General features: G+C 38.4%; 1 protein-coding gene across 2 annotated transcripts in view; it reads left to right on the forward strand.

The window, feature by feature from the left end:
• The window catches only part of XKR4 (XK related 4), a 417,069-nt gene extending 394,810 nt beyond the window's left edge, over positions 1-22,259 (forward strand). The window contains exons 3-4 of one of the 2 annotated variants that reach the window (XR_014144174.1): positions 4,389-7,832; positions 14,165-22,259. Coding sequence is in view for 1 of the 2 variants with exons in the window: in XM_081816001.1 (XP_081672127.1) it covers positions 4,389-5,335 (947 nt within the window). In the remaining variant the exon portion in view is untranslated. Of the gene's footprint in view, positions 1-4,388; positions 8,090-14,164 lie in introns of those variants that run through there. The other variant, XM_081816001.1, reaches the window with a different exon arrangement.
• Positions 22,260-24,255: the final 1,996 nt, after the last annotated feature.

Below are 24,255 nucleotides of genomic sequence, written 5' to 3' on the forward strand. Positions count from 1 at the left end.
GTGCTCTCTCTCTCTCATTCTCTCTGTCTCAAATAAATAAATAAAATCTTTAAAAAAAAAAAAAAAAAAAGAATAGAAGGAAAAACGAAAAAGAGACAAATCTGAAATAAAGGAGAAGCGAGTCAGTCAAGTGAAGAGCGATTCTTGGGGTAAAAGGAGGTTTGTCACATGTTTGTAATCCCTGGGGAAGGAACTCCTGCTGAGGAAGAGCCAGGATACAGACACAGGGGATAACTGATAGGGTCTTTGATCCAAGAAGCGGGGTGGGGGGGGTGGGGGGGTATTAGCTATGGAGTAGAAGGACAATTTTCATCAGAAACAAGCGTGGTGAAAGAAAGAGGGAAGATAAATCACGTAACCTCTCCAAGGGAGACTTGGTTTCTTTTCTACAAAATGAGATCATGGCACTAGATAAGCTCTAAGGTGTTATCATCTATTTTAACATTTTAATAAATAATAGAATCGCATTGAGTCCTCTGTAGCTGTTTTGGGAGTTTTATTTTAGAGTGAAGTTTTGTAACTGATATGCTATTTATTATTTTGAAACAAAATACTGATGGACACATTATATATTTCTTGGAACTACTGAAGGAATCTTTATATTTCAATATCTTAATGGTGTGTGGGGGGGGATATTGTTCAGTGTCACTTATGTAATATTCCAGCTTGGAATGTGTAACCTGAATATCAGACTATGAGGAAACAGACAAACCCAAAACAAAGAACATTCTTTTTTTTTTTGGTACTGTACTCATCAAAAAAATGCCAATGTCAAAAAAGCAAAGAAAGTTGGTGGAAATATTCCTGATTAAAGGAAACTAAGTTGATAAGACAACAAAATGCAGTATCTGATTCCAGACTCAATTCTGTACCACAGGGAAAAATCCTAAAATGGACATAAATTGGAATATTGATAGTGGATACCATGGATTAGGAAAAAAGTATTGTATCAGTGTTAAATTGATTAAAGTTGATAAACTTACTGTGGTTATCTAAAAGAATACCTCTGTGCACAAGAAATAGACATTGATATATTTTAGGGTAGAGGGCCATTGTCTTAGTCTTTTGGGGCTGTTACAACATAATACTACAGGCTGTGTAGTTTATAAACAGCAGAAATATACTGCTCACAGTTCTGGAACCTAGAAGGCTAAGATCAGGGTGCCAGCATGGTCTGGTGAGAGCTTTCTTCTGTGTTGGAAGACCTTCTCATTGTATTGTATCTCATTATGGCAGAAGGGGCTTAGGGAGTTCTATGGGCCTCTTTTGTAAGTCACTAATCCCATTCATAATTTAAGAACCTCCCGAAGTCCCCTCCTACTAATACCATCATCTTTAAGGGTTAGGATTTCAACATATGAACTGAGGGGGACACAAACATTCAGACCATAGCAGCCATGATGTATGCAGTTTACTCTCAAATGGTTGGGAGAGAAAAAAGGTGGGGGGAGTGATAAAGCAAGGGAGGCCAAATGACAATCTGGGCAAAGATTATATAGGTGTTCAATGTACTATTTTTATTTTTGCAATTCTTCTGTTAAATTTGAAATTATTTTCAAACAAAAAGTGAAAATATACATTGTTAGCTAAAATAGTACTTAGAGTTCTCTGTGCCAGCCCCAGAAGTTCCAGAAAATTCTACTTTAATAATAATGCAGTGCCTTACTGAAGGAATCTTTCTTGAAACAACTGAGTTGATACTATCTGTGTAAAAAAGCAAAAAATTAAGCATTTCATGATAATGTGAATTTGTAATAATAACTCTTAAGACTGCCCCACATTTTCTGTTCAGGCATATATTTGTCTTATAAAAATTAATTGCTAAACAGAAGGGGGGAAAAAATCAAAGGAACCAGGGAAATTCTAACTGTTGCTAAAGCAAAGAATTCATAAAAGGAGTGGTCATCAATGGACATGAAATTTGCCTTGGCTATAGGCAAAAAATCAACTTTGTAAATCGTAAGATACACAGAAGGCAAAGCTGATAGAAAATCTTCCTTTTTCTACTGCCAGAATATTGTCTTACCAAGTTCCTGAAGTGTCCGGAGCAGGCTGAATTATTCTTTTAGGATATGCAATAAAAGGGGTGCCGATTACAGGGGAATTTGGACTAAGCCAATTTTCCAATTCTTTTAAATGCGACGACAGATGATCTTATGATGCTGTGTATGTAAGGTTTGGTTTTTGTTTTTTACTATTAGTCACTGCTTTGAAAAACAGCCTTTAGTAAGATCTGCCTGTGAAAACTGGTACCCTCATGGTTCTGACTACCTTTCACCCTTTGTCCACCTGACCAGCAATGCAGCCATCTTCCTGAAGGTGGCGCTGTGCGTGAGCACTGTCCCCATGGCGCGGGGATGTGGAAAGGGAGGGGCTTCTCCGTGCTGCCTCCGCGCTAGGGCGCAGCATACACACACAAGGAGGACACGGTCTACTCCAGAACAATCCATACCATGGCGGATGGTACAGATAAAGAATGAGGTCATGAGCAGCTCCTATGCCACTCAAAGGTGTTGGGACTAAAATGGCACAAACTTTTGTTCTTATGTTCTAAACTGAAAATAAGGGTGTCGTTCTCAGAGTCATTATTCCGTGACCTTTTATTTGTCATTGTCTCACCTTCTTGTTTTTTCTAATTTTTCTTCCTACCCTCTCTTTTCACTTCCAAATTTGCTTTACAATTGATGTCGGTCTTTTCCCCCCCATAGAAATTATATTATCATTAAATAGAGAAAAAAAGAAACAAAACAAATGAACAACAAAAAAAGAAAAAAAAAATTAAAAACACAAGAAAAAGAAAAGAACTTATATTATCAAAAACTCCTTTGTGTACTGGTCTCTAACTGACCTAAAATATTGCCATAACTGCCAGAGAGTTATGGGAACGGAAGATTTTTGCGCTAGCCAGAAAAAAAGCTGAAGATCCAGAGTAAGATGTGGGCGTTCTGTTAGCTTGAGAGAGAAGCTAGAGGCAGGACACGCTGCTAGAGAAGTGGCCATTGGAAAATAGTTTCTCGTCAATATTGTCTTTTGGAGTTCACCTTACTCAAGGAGAATGTGCAAGAAATGATTGTTGAGGTTGACTGTTTTTTCCATCAATTAGCATGCCTCATTCCCACAAGAGTCATTTTTTTTCCAATTCATTTTTCAAGGATCATAGACAACAGATTTTCTCTGTCAAAATATAAAAGCACAGTACCAGTTCCATCACAAGTTCTTGGCCATCCTTCCTCTACTTTTTCCATTCTAGTCCAAAAACTAGAATGTGGCCTGGTTATGATGAGTATCTGTGGAGAAAAACCAGCTGGACTTTAAAACACAAAACCTATTCTTAGTCTTGATAAGTCTTGTTACAGCTTGTTGGGTAGTATGCAGATTGACTAACATTCCCGTGGCAACGTGAATTCCCCACATGAGCTCTTTCCCAAAGGAGGCCAGTGTGTTTTCAGGTGAGCCCTGTCCATGTCTAGACCATACAGGTGATGCTTCAGACACCACAGGTGGAACAAAAGTGGAAGGAAATAATACGAGTTCCTTTAAAAACTTGTAAACAAACTTTCAGAGAACATAATAACCAAGTGGGGTTCATAAAATAAGAGAAATGGTTGAGAAGTGATTTCTGTACTATCTTCCCTCTACAAAGGAGTAAGCAGTGAGTGACAGTGAACAGACAGGTCTTCTAAGGGAAAGGCAGTACGGAACAGACAAAAGCTGTAGGAAGAATTATGTTCAGATTAGAGTAGGACAAACTGCATCCCAGGTAAGACAAGAAACATTGCCAAGGAGGTTTTATGGCCTCTTTTTTCTTATTTGTAAGAAAGAGTAAACTTTCTTTTGTGAACGAAGTGCATTTATTCTTGTTTAGAAGCAGAAAGGTAAACCAGCTAGCCCCTCACATTTCCGATGATTATTCATCCCTTTCATCCAGAGAATCTCAAAGCTGCCAGGAACCTTGGAGATCATCCACTTCATAAATGAGGACGCCAGTTTAAACGACTGTCCAAAGTCACGCAGAGTTGACACAGCAACCCAGTCTTTGGGCCATAGTTATTTTCCCACCCCACAAAACCACCTCCTTAGTTTATCTATTTCCACCATATACATGGAAAGTTCACCCCCCCACACCTGCTTTCCCAATCCCACTCCCCACGTGTGTTTTGAGCAGCATTCCCGCCGAACGTCATGACTTCTCCATATGGTTGGGTCCACAGAGGACAGACACTAGGAGCCCCATCTGAGTGGTTAGCCCAGCTAAAACTCTAAGAAATGAAGGTCTTCGCTGAGGTCACAGCTAGCCTGTCCCAAGGCTCCAGCACCACGTGATTTACTTTCAGGGGACAGCACTGCATCTCACTTTTGACAGAATGTCTTCCTTTTTACCTTTGTAGGTTTCACAGCAGCAGCCTCCCTCGTGTCTTTGGCTTGGGCCTTGGCCTCCTACCAGAAGGCCCTCCGGGACTCTCGAGACGACAAGAAGCCCATCAGCTACATGGCCGTTGTCATCCAGTTCTGCTGGCACTTCTTTACCATTGCCGCCAGAGTCATCACCTTCGCCCTCTTTGCCTCGGTTTTCCAGCTGTACTTTGGGATCTTCATCGTCCTCCACTGGTGCATCATGACCTTCTGGATCGTCCACTGTGAGACAGAATTCTGCATCACCAAATGGGAAGAGATTGTGTTCGACATGGTGGTGGGGATCATCTACATCTTCAGCTGGTTCAACGTCAAGGAAGGCAGGACACGCTGCAGGCTCTTCATTTACTATTTTGTGATCCTGTTGGAAAATACAGCCTTGAGTGCCCTCTGGTACCTCTACAAGGCTCCCCAGATTGCAGATGCATTTGCCATCCCAGCGCTGTGTGTGGTGTTCAGCAGCTTTTTAACTGGCGTCGTTTTTATGCTGATGTATTATGCCTTCTTTCACCCCAACGGACCCCGATTCGGGCAGTCACCAAGTTGTGCTTGTGAGGACCCAGTCTCTGCCTTCACTCTGCCTCCAGAAGTGGCCACAAGCACGCTCCGGTCCATCTCCAACAACCGCAGTGTCGCCAGCGACCGCGACCAGAAATTTGCTGAGCGCGATGGGTGCGTACCTGTCTTTCAGGTGAGGCCCACTGCCCCATCCACCCCATCCTCTCGCCCACCACGGATTGAAGAATCTGTCATTAAAATTGACCTGTTCAGGAATAGGTACCCAGCGTGGGAGAGACATGTTTTGGACCGAAGCCTGCGAAAGGCCATTTTAGCCTTTGAATGTTCCCCGTCTCCTCCAAGGCTGCAGTACAAAGATGATGCCCTTATTCAGGAGCGGTTGGAGTATGAAACCACTTTATAAAATAGAAGGCCTCGGAGGAGCCACAACCTCCAGGTGAAGGGGTGAGAGCAGGGCCGTGGCAATAATGAAACTCTGTCCTAGAGCAGGGTAACGGGCTGTAACGCGCTTCGTCTGACCCTCCATCAGCTGACTGCCTGCTGCTGGTCTCCTTTCAGAACAGCGGCTGAAGGGAACGAACCGAACCATGCCAGCTCAGGAGGACTCCTTGTTGCTACCAGTCCCTCCTGCCCACTTTCAGCATGTCCACCAGAGGGTCCTATGAGCACGGAAAAGGTTGCCTCCAATCAATAGGGTGTTTTGATGGAGTTAACGGATCTTTGCATAAAAATATATTCAGTCACACGCACACACACACGCACACACACGCTTACACACATGGCAGCAGTCCTCTGTCAAAATAGCTTAGGTGATTTTTTTTTCTCGATGCAAAGCTCTGATTCTGAATATAAAAACAGAGAGAGAGAGAATATATCCCTCAAGACTCCAGAAAAAAAATAGTACTGACTTAGAAAAGAATTTCATAGACCATTCTCATTTGGAAACCATTACCATGCGTGCAAATCCTATCCCATGGACAGCAAACTCAACTGTTGTTTACATGTGTATTCGAATGGATGGAATGGTTCATTTTCAACACATTTCAGGATTTGTTTTTTTATTTTAAATTTTCAGTTGAGAACATCCTTTCCGACAGAAATCCTATGCAGCACATGTATGGCTTTCGACAAGACCAAGGAGCTCGATGATTTCATGACGTAAATTAAATGATAATCATGATTCAGTATTCAGTTGCAAAAATTTAATAAGTACATGAAGAGGAAGCGGGGAAACAAGGCAAAAACGAGCATCTGATTTCCCCGCCTGCCGCAGCTCACACCGGTAGGGAGGTGCAGAGCGGCAGGAGAGGAGCGTACTGAACTGGATGTTTCGAGATGCAGAAAAGCGTGGCTCTGTGTGAGGACTCCAGAGCACACCACGCCATGCCTTCGTAGTGCCAAACACCGTCCAACCACAGGACTGACGTGGAAGTCCCAAACACCCGAAAACCAGTGGCGCGAGCCCCCCAAACGTGGACGTGAGAGCACACCATGAAGCTCCCCACTGTGTACAGACTTGCCCCCCCCAATCCAAGGTCAAAGTGATGTGTCTTTTAGAGGCTTTGGGACACTTTTTAGTAAGTATGAGCAGACAATGCAGTGAATATGCTATGAGAAAACCCTTCCAAACTGATTGAGAGCTTATCACTAGATCCAGCTAAGATTTGTATTTGAATCATTTGTAAAGTCACACTCTTACGACAAACTTCTGGGTTTTAAATACCTCCGTACAGCAAGTAAACGTTCCCTGCTTTCTGTTCCCAGTGTCCTCGGTCATGGTGCTTTTTGTTGCATTAAAAGTGCCGGTCAAACTTTGATAGTATTTTTTTATAGTTGGTGCAGAGTGGAATAACTCATGGATTATTTCAATATTTTTGTAATAAAAAATATAGGGTATACATATAGGCATCATCACTTTTTTTATAGACCTGGAATCGTTTAAAATACTTTAAGCATCATAATTACTTGGGATGTCAGAAACTGGTCCACAAATTCCGTCAGCCTGCCTCAGCAGATTGAGAACACTTGTCTCTTGCAAGATCACCCAACTTTGCATGTTGGTGCCCCCAGGAACCTGGCCAGGGGTGCTCTCAGAGTATCAGGTGACAAGAGAATCAGCTTAACTAGAAAGGGCTTGTCAAGCAAGACTGGCCAATGTTTCCCAGGATGTGAAAGCTGTAAATGATTACTTTCATCCATCCATTATCACAAGCCTTACCACAGTGGAAGATGTCTTAAACTTCCTTCCCTGGTTTTATATTAACCCAACTTATATATTAAATATTAGTCAAGTCACTAAAAAAAAAAAAAAAACGAGAGAGAGAGAAGAGAAAAAGTCCGTTTAGCTTAATTATTTGGTTATTTGGACTGTACAATCCACTTAAAATAGTCCAGTTCAATAGCCACCACCTGTAGTGGGTGTGTCATGCATCACATCCACAGGAAATGGCAGAGGGCTCCACCTATGACTTCCTTTGGTACAAAGCCCCAGAGCAGTATTTTAAAAATAGATGATTTTTTATCAGTAGACATACTTTCCTAGTACTCCATGATTTGATCCTCCAAGCAAGATTTCCACTAAAAAATAATAACCTTTTGTTCGGATGTGAAAAGATTACCTAGTCGCCAGTAAAGGCCCAGGAAGACGCTCTTCTTGTCAGCAATTGGTGAAAACAAGGCCACCCCCACTGTAGAAGGAAAAAAAATGATTATATTGGCAAAAATTCTTCACTTTTGTGCAGTTATTAGCTTCCTTATTTCCAAGAAAACTTTTAATTGATGATCTTTGGAAACTGAATGGCTCAGTTGAACTATACCTTTGATTCCATGAGTAAATACCAGATTACAGGTAGAGTGGTCAATCAACACAAACTCAGCAGGCCCCACCACGCCTCAATCATGTAAGTCCTGAGTTATTTCTCAATTTGATCCCTCATTTAACATGTGAAGAGTCAAAATGAGTGCCGTGTGAATAAACAGTAATGTACTATGCTTTGTCTTGGAGGTAAGAATACAGGTAGGAGGGTGTCAGATGTTTGCATTTCTCAGTGATTTCCCAAATACTGTAAATACTCTGTTATCCAACACACTTGGAAGACTGTGATGTTTCAGTTAGTCAAAAATTCTTGCTAAGGAAATGACAGCTCCACCATAAATTCTTCTAAACTTTCTCAAGATTACAAGAACCATAAAAATTTACTTCTGAGGAAAATCATGACCTAATCTTCTTTCCATGATTCAGAAAAACACTGCACTGCCCTCAGATGGTGTGGTGATGAGAACCGTTATTAGTTTCCAGATACACAGATAACAGAGAGTTTAAAGTATTAGGATTTAAAAAGACACTGTCAATGTACAAAGGAACAAAGTTTGATTTTTGTCTTTGTATTTTAGTTCTTCCTGAGATTTTATTTTCAATCTGCCATGAAACCCTCCACAGACAGTAACCGGAGAATCCAAAAAAGAACACGCTATGGTTAGCATACAGATTGGAAATGCTGGATTCTTCCTCTGTGAGACCCGACTTCCTGTGTCTGAGTCTACTTGGATTCTCTGCGGGGAGAGGGGGTCCTGGTCTTAGCACTCACTTTTTTGCATAGGACCATAAAATTTTCTAAGAGAAAATGTTAAGCATTTTTTTCACTTTCAAATTAGCATTTTAAAATGAAACTGTATTTAAGATTAAAGAACATACATATCTTAACCATACTGAGATTTTTAAGTATTTGTGTGGAGGGAAAAAAAATTTTTTCCATGTTAAGTCAAAGTTTGGTTCCCCCATAATGACTATGTCCTTTAAATTCTCTTGGCCATTAACACTGACCTACTTAACTATGTGCTATCTCGTTCAAAACAACTGACTTTGCAGACACTCAGTTACTATCCACTTATGATAATGCTGTGAACCCAAGAAACGAAATAAATTCTCTTACTTACTTGGCAAGAACATGCAATTCGAGTATTACCACAATATAAAATACAAAGATAACCCGAAAATAAAAGTATAATGACATATGTATGCTAAATTCCCAAATGCCCAGTTTATTTTGCTTTAGGAGTAAATGAAGTGATAGCACTGACCAATTAAAAGTGAATGGGAATCACCGAAATCTCAATGACTGTATTTTAAGGTATCGTAACATGTATATATGTTATATATGTATATATATAACACACATGTATGTTTTACATACACACACACACAACTAAAGGAACAAGATGGAAAAGATGAAGTATATACTGCCCTTTCATGCATATCACCTGGTGTGTTACCGACACATGAACTTTTCGTGGAAAAGCATTTTCCTCTTCTTTTGCAGCCCAAGTTTACGGTCCCTGTCTATAAGACATCCACATTCTTGTAACGTGGGAAATGCCTAAATGCAACTTAGCACTTAGAGCTTAAATAAGTTGTATCACTCCAAAAAGATTTCGTCTTTTAAGCAGCTGAATAGTGTTTTGAATCATTTCAAAGTTTCTTTCTCCCAGCAGGTTGAACTGAGCAAAGAAAAACTCTCGTGTCCTTACCAGGATTGTGTAAGGCTACACGTTTGCCTTTAAATGTACTAAATGCCATTGAGTGGAACAAGTTCTCCCACAATGTTTAGACAAGGATCCACTTTTTTTCTAATGAACCATTTTCTAGACTAAATATATGCTCCCCTGCATTTGCATACATCTTTGCCATTAGCCATTACTGTTTCTATATAAAGCTTGGATGAGATGCCTGCATTTTTATGTTTCTAAGGAGAATTCCTTAAAGCCTTTTTAAAAATAGCTCAGACTGTCTTTCAGAAATATAGCTCAGAGGATGCTTGAAGTGCATGGTGAAAACATAGCCGATCTGAGGTGGTTGTTTCTATAAATTCAGTGATGGATGCAGATCAACTCATGTTCATTTATCTTCAATGGTCCAGTGTCACTTTTGAAAACAATCAAAATGATTGCTTCTGCCAGCTTGTAAATCATAACACCCTTCTTCCTCTTCTGAAGCTGGGGCATTTCAACATGGCTGAGGAAGGGCCATTTCCCCCTACCGCCCACTCACCCCCGCCGCACCCTACCTCCATTTCCAAGTCTCTGGCCCTGACCTGTCTCAAGCTGTGAAGTGATCTCAGCAGTTGGGTTGCATCTCCCCTGCTCACTCAGGCAGGCTGCACTGTCCACTGCAGTATGCGGTCCAGTTGCTATCCTAGAAATGGGCACACAGACTCAATCTGTGCCTGCAATCAATAGTTTCAACAGTAGGATTACTCATTCAACAGTAAAACTCCGCGGAATGTGGGTGGAATTGTATAAAAACACAATGAGCCATTTAATTTTGTTAATTGTAGCAATTAGGCTAGCTCGAACACAGCCTGCGCTCACAGCAGAAAGCCAAGTGGAAGAAATGGCAAATAGCCATTTGCCCACAGAAATGAGGGGTTCAGAAACTCTCCCTTGAGTGTTTAAGGCATAATGTTGTTTGATCATCCATCTGAAGCTCTTTCTCTAGATTCCATAAGAAAAGAAATCAGACCCTTGTTATATTGCATGCAGTGATCTAATTCCGAAATGTAAAACTCCAGTCAACCTTTTGTGGGGCTATGTTCTGTTCAATAAGGTATGGTTTCATGTCCCTGAAATGCCTAGTTGTTTTGCTAAAATATTTTACTCATAAATAGTATGCTGACATAATATGTCAGAAATACTGGCAAACTCAAATATTTGCTTTGGTTATTTCTTTACCCTTAGATTTTCTTGCAGTTCTGTTCCCCATATTGATGGTGACTTACCATGACTAGGAACATATGTGCCCAGTGCTGGGCTACAGAGCTTTACCTGTGTGATCTCATTGAATCCTCACAACCATCTATGAGTTAAGTACCATTTACAGATGACAAAACCTAATCTCAGAGATACTAAACAAATTGCCAGAGTTTCCACACCTAGGAAACAGTGGCACTGAGAATTGAACACAACTTGTAACAACTTTTAACAACTGCAAATTTTTCTAGAAGACCAAGGAATATTTTCCCACCGACATCTATTTCTGATTTGGCAAGCTTTCAGGAGAAACAAAATCCTGGTCTGATAATGAAATTTTCCAAAGCAAGTTTCCTTAAAGTCTTCCAAGATGAAAAGTTAAAAATAAAAGTCAATGATGAGAAATGGAAATTGCTATCACCTGTAACTGAATTTTACTTCCATTCCCTAATTCATAGTCGGTAGTTATGTGCTATTCTTCCATTCTGGACAATGGCCTCCTCCATGACCCTACTCTACACTAAAGTAAGAGATAAATATAAAATAACTAGATGGTTCTCCTCTTGTATTCTGTGCATGTGCTATATTGTCATCCAGTTAGGCACACTGAAAAATAACTAAATTCCAGTACTTACTTTGACACTCTGATGGAGAAAGAGACAGAGAAAGAGAGAGAGGAAGGAAGGGAGAGAGGATGGAGAAAAGATAGATCAACAAACATTTAAAGTGACATTATTCTATCCCATTGCCATGATTTTTCTCTAAATTTTATGTCTTGCAGTTCACAAAATTTAATATTTAAGAGGATTACTATACCATTAGCTTGACCCATCATATAAACTGAGGAATCTTACCTTAGATTGAAAGGTTAGATGTAAAGAATAAAGCAAACGTTTACCAACTATTTGTTGAATTGATTATAAAATGATTGATATGTCCTTTCCCTCCTCACTTTTGGTGTGGCAAGTCTGAGTTCTACAGGATTATAGTCAAAACCTGTTCAATGACTTTGTATAGTAAGTTGTGTGTGATGTTGCTGGAATTGATTCTAAACAAATAGCCAGTAATAAACCCCACATTTTCTCAACCTTGGTATTTATTTTAGAAAAATATGCAGTGATCAATCTGACTTTAGTGTATGAAAAATACAAGCAATCTTCTCTCTTACTGCTTTGATAAGATTCAAGCAGATCTTGATGAAGATATGTTAAATTAGAAGCCACTAATTTTTATAGAAAGTAGCATCTGAAAGAGATCTAAGTGTTACTTCAGCACATTCCTTTTATAGATGAGACAACCAAGATCCAAAGAGATCAGGTAATTTTTGCAATCAGGATTCCTTCAGTCATCTGTTCAGTCAGCATCATCCACAGGATGAGCATTGCCAGGCAATACACAGCCAAGTGCAGAAGGAGTCTTGCGATCCAGCGGCTTACATTTTGGTTATCAGTAGTGGAATAGGAGTCTTCGGACTTCAACTCTTTTTTGCTCTGCTACACAGCTCCTATTTTTAACATCTACATTTAATTCCATACTAGAGCAAAAAAGAAACATAGCTTTCCCAATACTGTATTATGGAAGCCTCATAATAGACAAATGCCACACTCAATGACAAACATAAGATAGTGATGTCCATATAAAGATAAGTCAATAATGGTTGACTGTCTATAAAGAGAAAAGTAATTTTATGATTTGTTTTTATGCCTCTTCAACATGAGACATTTTTAAATCGAGGTCCCAAAGCAACAAAGAGAAATTGAAATACTTTTTAGGCACATAGCACTTGACTCAAAACAATCATATCTGAATAACTTTTGGAGATATTCCTGAGAACCCCTTTTAAGAAGAGACATGAAACGAGGATGCCTCTAAAATGTCTGAAGACTTTTCTAATAGGCTACTTCTCTGATCTTCAGGAAATATCCTTCATTAGCACATCCCCTAGATCTCCAGCATAGTAGTTATTTAGGAATAACACATTTCCAGACCTAACCCTCAGTTACTACAACCTGAGAGGTTGGTCTAAAGCCATACTTCCCATGCCCAGAAGAGCAACACTGTGCTGTATTACATTCAGGAATCCAGACAGCCAGACTCACCTCACTCACTATGCCAGCATAATACACAAACCTAGTCTCTCCCTGCAATGTGGGCACGTGGTTGGCTCCCCACAGATGTAAGGAGTATATTACTTAAAGGTAACTATTAACTTGCATAACTAATTTGCTCCAAGTGAAATAATTCTGATCAGGGAATGCATAAACCCAAAGGTTCTCTAAGGAGTAAAAAGAAAGAGAAAAAAAAAACAGATTAATTTGTATAAGCACATAATAATTCAAGGAATTCCTTGGTGAGTCCCATTAAGCATCACTATAATAGTTGACCTAATAACGGTGGGAAGTGTGAGGCATGGTTTCTAGGTTCAAGCCCCTATAAGTAGTTCATTACTGTGATTACTGCTGTTTTAGCCATTGCACCAGCCAAGAAGAGTACAGTTGCTGATTTGATGTTTGCAGAGCAAAGATCATGATAATAAAACAGATCAGCATCAAAACTAATTAATCAACTTGATAAGCAAATATTACCAGCCCAGTACCAACACAAAATGTTCTCTTGTGTTCTTATTAAAGCCTGTCACCTAACTCCGTTATTAGAATTTCAGAAAATGTAAGGTTTCATGTTTTTATTATACTTCCATTTATCAAATTAAGCTGGTGGCCCTCTCCTCTCTCTATTGCTTGATTTGCATTAAAATGGAACTAATCAAATTCTTATTTCATTTAAGTGCTACAAATATTAACAAATGGAGATGTTACGTTTGAGCTAATTTAATTTAACTGTTCTAGTGGCATTCTGGTATGGAGTTGTATCAAATCAACACTCTTAATTATTTCAAATTAATTCATTTATCAGTAAGTTCTACAACACCCCTAAGCACGTTGAAAATATAGCTTAGGTTTCTATCCTTGTACGAAATTCCTATTTTGATTACAAACCAGTAGACCGTGTTTTAATCAATGTCAGCATTTCAATCCATTGTGATTCTGGAAAATGAGTGTGTCGGGTACTGCTATGTTAACTTAGCAATTAACCTTTGGCCAGGTCTTTCTATAGGCCCCACTGTGAGTTCTTATTCATTCAAATTGGGAGCAATAGCACATCATCCTGTAACCAAAGGACATCTAGTCAAAGAATTGTCATTTTATATCCTTCTTTCAAAGAACTAAAATATTCAACTTTCCTTATTAACCTTTCTAATGTATTGTACATAGAAAAGGAAATGGATCACTGAAATATGTTCTGAAATCCTGGGGTGAAACCTTTCTCTTGATCTGAATCTGAGGCTTGGTGCCCTGTGAAGAGGAATAAATCTCTCTCGTGCCATGAGGAAAGGGAAAGGGGACGAGCCAATCACTCAGAAATGTGAGCCTCGACTGTCACAAAGATGTATATTGCTGATGGTATCGATTCCCTTCTTTTTTTACAGAAACATCTTGGAACTTGTCAAGCTTTACTGAAGGTGATTTGCATTAATTAATGCAACAGACCCTTTAATCTTGCAAATTCTTGACTTGTAATATTGTAGCCAAGCTACCACGAGGGAAAATTAATCAGTTAGTGGGAAGGAGCACTCGTTCAGTCCGCGCCGAGCTGTGCCCAGGCCTGAAGAGAAAGACCTCTATGAAGTAGAGCACTAATGAATTCATGCTACCTGCTTCCTCATCATTCATGCTATGAATATTCATCCGCTTCATTTGTTTTTGCCAGTAAGCGCTGCTTTGAAAAAGAAAAATGTTGATGGATTCTTGGGGCTTGCAGAGCTCAGAGAATAGGTACTGGGTCATGGTGACTCCTGTTAAATGGATACAAATCTACTTGTGTTTGGAAATGAAAAAAAAAATGTCATTGTCATATCTTTAATGATCAATCTGAGTACCATGGCTGCCCTCACTTGGTTTCTTGAGAGGACTGTTGTCAGCATTGTAATAACGAATTTATGAAAATTGAATCTGTAATTCCATTTCAGAGGTAAAATCTGCATAGATGTAACCATTCAATAATTTCATTCCTGCCTTTTGGGTGGTGACATTGTCGGTTTCAAACTGAGGTACATGAGTTTATGGTATTGGCCCTCCTGTTGTTTCTGAGATCCGACAAGATGTCAGGTACAAGCTATGAGATCAAGTAGAGATTCTTATTGCCTAAATGCTCACTTAAAAGTAAACAAGTAGTCTCATAATTTAAAAAACTCATGGTTCTTTCCCACTTGCTTCTCTGTTTCCCAAGAAAGGTTTGAACTGCAAGATAAGAATGAATATACTTCAGATTGTAGTCTCATAGTTGGCAAGCGTCAGACATCCATATGTTCTTATAAAGTTTCTGTCTAAACTTTTAGTAGAACGGTGTCAGGAGTGAACCCTAGATGAATGAGTGAAAGTCATCAGGTTTATCCAATAAGCAACCTAGCAGAAAAATTTTAGAAAAGAAGCAGGGATCCTTTTTCTTGGGTTTTAAAGATGTTTCTCCTTGCTAAGTGACCATCTTAGTGATTTGAGAGTTCCTGAGTGGTAGGCCCAGTTACAGGCATCAGTATCGTGCTGCATACCCTATTCTGTCAAAGTCATTTTTCAGAACTAACTCTTGGCACAAGCACTGAAATTTAATGGCAAAAACTGGCCTACTACCATGCGACTTATTTTCAATTGCAAGGCAATGAAAACTAATAAGCTGAAGAAAATTTTAATTTCCTGAACTCCAAAGCCAAAATGGGCACAAAGAGACTCTGTAACATACAATTAGTTGGTCGACTGTGGGGACCCAGGAACAATAAACAATCCTCTTAAGCAAGGCTCATGAGTGAGAGTGGCTATAAGCTGTGTTGGGACAGAAGGTGATTGAAGAGGATGCCTACCAATTGCTCATCAAGAATATTTGCCTTTTTATAGAGCAGAGGTTCAAAGTAGCCCCTGTCATTCCCTAACTATGAGGATAGATACATCCATATATGAAGGGCCAAAGGCAGAAGACAGAGAAAATGTCAGGGGCTGCATGTCTGAGACTATCTCTGTCTTTAAGGGAACAGCTCTCCTTGGTCATTGGCCCCTATGCTGCTAGCTAGCTCTGCATGCCAAGAGCTTCTGATGGATTACAAGATGAGATATTTAAAGGTATTGTAAGTATTCCTACTTGTATAACATGAACCACTGAATTGTCCCTCATTTTAACAGCAACGAGATTCAGGGTTACTATAGCCTTACTCCTCATCCCATTGTAAATATATCATGACATCACGAGAGCCTCTGTGTTCAAATTCACTAAACCACGTTTACACATCCTAGATCTGTGTATCTATCCCCAAATTGAAAAAATAATTTTTTGAGAATGATCTTCAGAATAATGGAAATGAAAAAAAAGTGGACAGTTGAGCAATTTTTCACCATCCATAAAACCACTAGAGTGCTGATAGCCCTAAAGCTCCAATTTTTTTTTTTCTCATGACTAAGTTTTTTTCACTTAGGAGCTTTCAACATTTGAATTTTCCAGATGATTGCTGAACCATCTTCACTAAACTGAAGTAGACACTATGGCATTGTTAAAAAAGAAAGACTGTCCACATGAATGCAAATATCCCAATGAAAAGTGAAGAAGTAGGTCACTCAAGCAGTAAATTTGGTCTTTGTGATGTCAAACATTTGAATACTTGGGAAAATCCAGGTGTTTGAACGATACGGTTTTTCATCTGGTTATCTGGTGTTGTCTAGATAGACAGAAAATGCTCAGGTGTTGTAGGTAATGAGATTTAACTTTTTCGTGCAGGAATCTATTGCTGGTGATATTCTGCTGCTAAAAATCTCTTTGCTGTGCAAAGAGGAATAAATAATGCAGAGCAAATGCTATTTGATTTTTATTTACTTTTGGCGAACACATGAATGGAAGAGGCTTGGGAGATTGTCCCGGGGTTATTCAGATGTGATTGTGGCACAGACCTCCTTTGGAATGACCGTTCTGGAGGCCTGCCACTCGGCTCCTTCCTGCCAAGGAAACTTTTATTCAGCTCCTTTCCATCCTTTCTAATTCTATAATTGTCCCCCTGCTCTTCGCATAATCTTCGTTGTTCCCAAAGTCTACTTGACAGAATTGTTTAAGAGAAACCCAAGTTTAACTTTTTATTCTTCAAATAGGGAGTTTTTTCATTTTAAGGATTACATCTTTTAAGCAGAAAAATAATGTAAACAAATCAATGCAGTTATTTTATGGTGCATGTTGTGGTGTCACATAAGGAAAGGCTATTTTTCCCAAATTAAACAAAATACTTTTTTTTTTTTTTGGTTTGGTTTGTTGATGTCATTCTGTTGCCAAGGACTCACTGGTTATACATATTGGAATCTTAGTGTTTCCTTTGTAATCACAGAAAAGAGAAAAAGAAAAAATCTCATCAAAGGGAAGTTCACTTTCCAGAAGGAAGTTTGAGATAGTCACGCAACTCTTGTATCTGTGATTATCTGTGAACATTTTCTTCCCTGATTGGGCTCTGGATTGGTGAGTGTGTGTATTTCCTCAAATCATGTGCTTACCTCACTTACTGTTCTGAAGCTGGACAGAAACACAGGCAAGCTATTCAGACCGATTTTCTTTTCCGTGAGCTTATGTTGTGGAACTTGCTCTGAGGCATGAACTATATTAGGCAGGCACACAGAAGGTAGGCAGCTATGTGAAGTCATGAGAGGATTCCCAAGAAAATCTAGATATTTGTTTTGTACATTCCTAGGTAGTGTTTTGATTGTGTCAAATTCTACATTTCAGTGCCAACTTAGAATGACTTCATGGGGTAAACAGTCCCTGTCCTTGTTGGCTCCCTCCTCCCATTAGTTGCAGAGGTTTCCCCGAAACCAAAACACGTGCTCCACCTTGTTTAGCAAGGGCTTCCAGCCACCAGGTGTCATTGCTCTGTGCTAATTGTGTTTTGTCAATGCTCCTTTGGATGGTTTGCTAGTCCCACCCCTGGGGAAGCCTTCCGGGTCAAAAGAGCTGCTACTTCCTGTCACAAACGTTCATACCAACCTGATTTGGCTCCGCTTTCATTTTCCCTTGAGATTTTTACTTCACTCAATCCTTTTCCAAATCTTTGTACCTTCATGTTATCGACAGGATATTTAGTTCAATGTTTCAGTCAGCTGGCAACGAAGAGGCAACAGTCAATTGGCAACTGCAAAAAACATTAAGCATTTTGTTTCAGTTATCTTTTATCATGTAATAATTGAATGGAATTTATGGTTTATTGAAAACGAAAAATCCCCCTGTTGAATATAATGACCATTTTAAATACACTGAAATATATTCTCTGAAAGAGTATCCTTTTACACTATGAAGTCTATTCCTTTTTGGAGACAAGAACATGGAGGGGCCCTGGTCCCATGGTGGAAACACAGGGGCCTGGAAGCTGAGCCCCTTGAGTCCTTATTCCTGGTTGGTCACTTCAGCCTCAGAAACTCATCTTCAGCCTCTTTTGTCCCATATGTAAAAGAGAGATAATCTTTATCTACCTACCTCATAGTGGTGTTGTGAAGATGAATTAAGTTTATAAAGTGCTTTGACGCTTGATAACTAGCGTTAGCACAAAGGAGCCCTGTGTGCAGCCCTGAATAGGCTGCGGCGGGGGAAGTGGAGACAACCTAACAACACGACAGCAATAAGTCACCAAGCAGAGAGTATGATTATTCGTGATCACTTCACAGAAGTGAAACTTTTTCTTCAAAGGTCTATGTAGACCTTTTTTTTTTAATTATCAGCTTTTTAATGAGAAAAATTAACTCCTTTCATACAAACACTGAGAAGCTTCATATAGAATGACAATTTTCCTCTTAGCCAAACTGAATTTTACTAAATATTTATTAAATACATCCAGAAGACTGGGCTCCTTCTGATACCTAAAGAGTTCACATGCGTGATCCCAAACTGCATTTTCCAGAATGCCTGCACGATACCTGAGTTCAGGACTAATGATTGCTAAGGGGTGTTCTGGAATCCGCTACCAGGAGGGAACATTTTTAATAGATATTACTGAGATTAGATTTTGTTGTTTACGGTGAGATTCTTTTTCATCCCTAAGATGATGCATCTCTCCCTTTGCAACCCAATAAAAGAATGTAAAGCCTTATTTCTTCCTGGAACTTCTGAGTCGGTTTATTTTCAGATTATAAATAAATTTTAAATTTTTCAGAGAAGTGTTTACACAAGGGCTTCTATATAGTGATATACAAGTATACTTACACGTGCATAGATCTGAGTGTACGTGCATGTCCTGAGTATAGGACAAAGGAGATGGTGGGAAAACAACCACAGGGAATATCCCATACAACTTCCCCCAAAAGTAAATGCTTTTTCTTACTTAAATATTTAGTCCAGATAAGAACTAGTGCTAAATAACATGATTGGGGGTTATAAATATCATTTTTGAGTCACAGAGGCAATATTGTAAAGTAGGAATAAATACAACCATGGAACTATACTAACAATTCAGGTAATGTTTTAAAGATGTGACTTCATGGGAAAAAATTATGTACATAAATATTGTCATTGTTCCCTTAGTTAATAATTATATTCCTTTGCAAAAAAAAAATGCATGCTCTTAAAAATATGAAATAAGGTTTCAGAAAGTTTATCTTGTTAAGTGGGTTTAAAATCATGTTGTGCCTGGAGCTAACATAATGTACACATTCAATATAATCTCTTCCGGATTCTAAAATCTAGTTGCCAGTGGTATAGCTTAAAATTTCAGATTGGTGAAACATTTCTAATGCATGGTATTAAACTTTCTGAAGCATGAATTTAACCTAGGCAATTATCTGATCCATTAAAAAAAGTTTATGTTGCCACGCCAGACTTAAGATAAATACCATTTTTTATACTCAAAATATGAGAATAGTGAGCCAAAATAATTTGGATTTCTCTGACCTTTTTTCCCAGTCCCAAGCATCCATATATTTCAAACCAAAAGTGCAGCAGAATATCCTTGTTTCTGAGGGAAATATCCATGTCTTTCCTTTACTTCTGTGCAAGAAAACTGAAGTTAACTGCACTAGATTCAGAGGTGTGCAAATAAGAAAAGGTGTGGCAGCCTTTTAGGGGGGTTGGCCAGGGGCAGTGGGGAGAACTCATCATTGGGAGGCTTTACAACAAAGGTACAAAACAGAATCTAAAAGTAGTAGAGCTGGACAATTCTTTGAAATGATAGAAATGAAATTCTTCCCCAAAGAGATTTTTTCATCCAGGTGGAGACATGTTATTAGACAGAAGCTATACATCTAATTACTGGGAAAAAGGAAATTTGAACCCACTATATTTTACCCTTAAGTCTTTCCAGCCCACATGAAACTCTCCAGAGTCTTCCCTGACAGTAGTAGACTTTTTTAGAAAACTAATTTTTAGCAAAGGTACATGCGACTATACTGCCATGGAACAGTCATTATGTAATTATCATGTATGTGATGCTTCATAAATGTAGCTGTCAACTTCTATGGCTACTTCCAGTTAATTCTATCCCATAAATATGTGGCATACAACACATGGAAAGTTTTCTTTTGCTCCAAAGGAATGCCTGACAACTTATTTATATCCACTTTTATCCCTGGCATATTATTATCACCAAACTCTTTTCATATCTAGATGGTATGAGATAGCTAAAAAATGAAGTTTTCAGCAAATTGTTTATTGAAGGTCTCACCTGAAGCTTCTCTTTAGTGAAGGTGGCAGGAGGAGAGGGAACTTGGGTGAGAAGCTGTCCTCTATTAAGTTGTCTCTGCTTTTCTTCTCAGTTACCAGACAGCTCAGTAGCCTGGAGAGCAAGATGATGTAAGACATGCAAATTAGGTTTTTCCCATTCTCAGAGCAAGGAGGGCAACCAATGAGCCAGAGGTTACCACATCTTTGAAACCAAATCGTACACTGAATTTAGAGCTAAGACAAAAATACAAAACAAAACAAACATTGTAAAATATGAGCAACATCATCCTTCCTGTTGGTTCTTTCCTTGGTTTTACTGAATTCTTTTTACAGTTTAGATCAGAAGTTTCTAGTAATGATAAGTAATGCCATTATATGTTATAGCTTCAATGCAGAAATGGTGAAAACATGAGTCACAAACAAAATTACCAGGGATACAGACTTTGTCTGTACTGACACCTTACCTAGGAAATTGGAAACAAATACTACTTAATGTTCTGGTTTCATTAATAATATCTAGAAAAAAAAAAAACAGGAGCATTTTGCTCAGCATTAAACCATTGCACAATATAAACCTGCTTCCAAATGGCAAGGATTTCTGCTACTGACATTTGTTCTTCATTCTGCAGTTATTTTAAGTAAATAATTTTCACATCTAACTACCTCAGCTACTGTTCTTTTATTTAGAAACATGAAATCATGCACTTTGTAACCAACAAGTTTTTCATTTAAAATTTCAAAAAGATACTTGGTGCAAAGCAATTTTCAAAAATTTGTATATGATATAGGAAACCCAACCTCAGGAGGTTGTTCTTAATTTTGTTTATTTGTTTCTAAGTTCGATTGGGGTAAAATCTCGTTTCCACTTAACACTAAGAGAAGCTGCTCTATATTTGCTTAATTCGCCTTAAACATTTTGTGCTCCTCTCCCTGTTCAATTTTTTTTGTTTGTTCTAAATCTATCTCTGAAAAGAAAATGTATCAGGTGGCAGATGAACATCAAATAAGAGAATGGACCAATCATTTCTCAGTTCCCTGTTGTCAACTCTGCATGACATTCTGATTGTGCGAAATTGCCATTCCTGTGCTTCTCTCTCCCATGACCATTCCAGAAATAAGGTCTGAGAGACCCCATATGTGTGTTTAGGGAACGGTGTAGACATTTCCCCCGGTACGAGCACAGTGCCTGGACCTGAATGATTACCTTGGCAGTTCTTGTGCTTTTACTTTGTAAACATTGTACAAATGTATTTGGAATTTTATTTGAAATGAAGAATTAAACTAGTTATTAAATTTTTTTCCTTCCTGTAAATATATATATTCAAACTCCATGTATCCAAACATTCCTTTAGCGTTCGGATTGTAAGAGTGTCTTTATTGGCTGGAGGCCGCCGTCTCAGGCCGTGGTCCCATGTGCTCTAGTTGAAAGCACAGTGTGTGGAGTATTTGATGTACTATAATACCATAGTTATTTTGGTCTGTTAAGTAAGTTGCAATTTGTGATGAAATGAAGTGGAAAGTAGTGCTTCATAATGAGCAAATTTCCTTGGTTACATGATTTTTTCTTGTAAAACTTTAAAAAAAAAAGAAAACTTGAAATTTTATATATTTGGATTTTGTAGATTTTTTTTTATTTTATTGCAACTCAAGGTACCAAAATCATTAAATAAAGTACACTGTGGTCATTTTAACAGAAGTCTGAGTTCCTGATTCTTCCTAAGTCTAAGAAGAGAGCAGTCATTGTGGGTCTAAGATGGGAAGATGGGGGAGAAGACCATATTCTCAGGCATAGTCTCAAGACAAAGTGATTTAAACCTGAAAATAAACAAAGCTGAGTTCTGTCGAATCTGAAATAAATTTAAAATGAAATTATATCGATTTCTAAGATATGTTTCATTTTTTTATTTCTGAAAAGTGCTAAAGAATGTTTCTCTAAAACCACTATAAAAACAAAGAGCGGGGCACCTGGGTGGCTCAGTCGTTGGGCGTCTGCCTTCAGCTCAGGTCATGATCCCAGGGTCCTGGGATCGAGCCCCACATCGGGCTCCCCGCTCCAAGGGAAGCCTGCTTCTCCCTCTCCCACTCCCCCTGCTTGTGTTCCCTCTCTCACTGTGTCTCTCTCTGTCAAATAAATAAATAAAATCTTAAAAAAAAAAAAAGAGCTATTTCAGATTGCAGAGGGTTAAAAATCTAAATAATTTGTCTAAACATTAATAAAAGGAAAAACTGTCAATGAAAAATGTGCTTTTAAAAAAAATGATGTGTCTAAATTCCTGATTTTTCTACAAAAGTAGCGTTTATGCTTACATAATTGTTTTTCTTAAAATATTCTGTTTTTGCTTTAAGAAAATTTTCTATTTTCTATACAGTTTGGTAAGAGTTCTACTGGTTTATAAAAGCCTTCCTGTAGTGGGACCTGGGTGGCTTAGTCAGGTGAGCGTCTGATTCTTGGTTGCAGCTCAAATCATGATCTCGGGCCGTGAGATGGAGCCCCATGTGGGGCTCTGCACTCAGCGGGGAGTCTGCTTGGGATTCTCTTCTTCTCCATCTCCCTCTGCCCCTCCCCTGCTTTCTCTCTCTCTCTCATAAATAAATAAATATTTAAAAAGAAATAAAAGCCTTCCTTTATAAAAGGGAACTATAGCATAAGCTCTAACTATATGTGTAGAAACTACTATCAATATCAAATAGAAACAGATAAAACTATTAGAAGGACCAATGAAAAAAATTTCAAGAATTCACATGTTTCTTTTAGGAGTAATTTATTAGTTTTCTTTATTACTATAATAGTAACATGTGCTAAATGTAAAAATACAAATCCACCATTTTGATGTACTTCTTTCTAGTCTTTTTTGTAAGCATTTATATTTTTTACACTACGATTTTAACAAATATTTCTGAAAATCACAGCCATTTGACATGCATGGTATTGGAGTCATAAATATGAATAAAACACATAATCTTCTTAAAGAATACAGTCCAGTAGGGAAATAAGTCCAGATACATGAATTATATTATTTGGTAGTAAAAGTAAGGGTCTGCACAGACTATTCCGGGAGCACAGCTTGCAAGAGGATGGGGTGGGGAGGGAGTCACACCAGGGAAGGAGCCTGGATCCCTGAATGAATGGATGGAGCAGAGTCCCTATCCACCCTGGCTGAACCAAAATGGAAACAAGCAATATGTAAACTTCTACTGGGTTGAGCTCCTGACATTTGGGGTTGTTTGTTACAGCAGTTAGCTTTTTCTGACATTTAAAGGAGCATTCCATGGTCCAGCAACATACAATCAGCTCAACCATGAGTATGATTAGCTCAACTCCCTGAGTTTCAAAAACAAGGACGAAAAGAAATGGCTATTTGTATTGTTCTATGTTCTCTACAATGAGTGAGTATTGTTATTATAATCTGAAAACAAATAAAATTTATACTTAAGGGGAAATTTTTAAAAAAGAAAAACACACTATATTCCTGAATTTCAAAACTTAATTTGGTGAAAAATGAAATTTGCCTCTGATTAATCTAGAAACATAATACAACTCAAAACAGAGCCACAAATATATTTTATAAAACTTCACAAAATGATCATAAAGCTTATATGGGAGAATAAAAGCACTAAAATAACCAAGTATTTTGTTTTTAAATAAGAGTAGTGATGGAACTTTGCCCTCCCAACCTATTATAAGTTACAATAACAATGTACTACCTGTGTGGCACAAGAATATAATTTAAAGTTCAGAAACAGAATCTGTACATATTATATAAGTGAATTTAGTGTATGATAATGATAATTTTAAATCAGTAGAAAAAGGATGGCCCCTTCAATAAATGGTCTTAGAATAACCAGCTCACCACT

The sequence above is a fragment of the Leptonychotes weddellii genome, chromosome 4 (assembly GCF_054177405.1).
Source record: "Leptonychotes weddellii isolate Sample4059 chromosome 4, ASM5417740v2, whole genome shotgun sequence".
Lineage (NCBI taxonomy): Eukaryota > Metazoa > Chordata > Mammalia > Carnivora > Phocidae > Leptonychotes > Leptonychotes weddellii.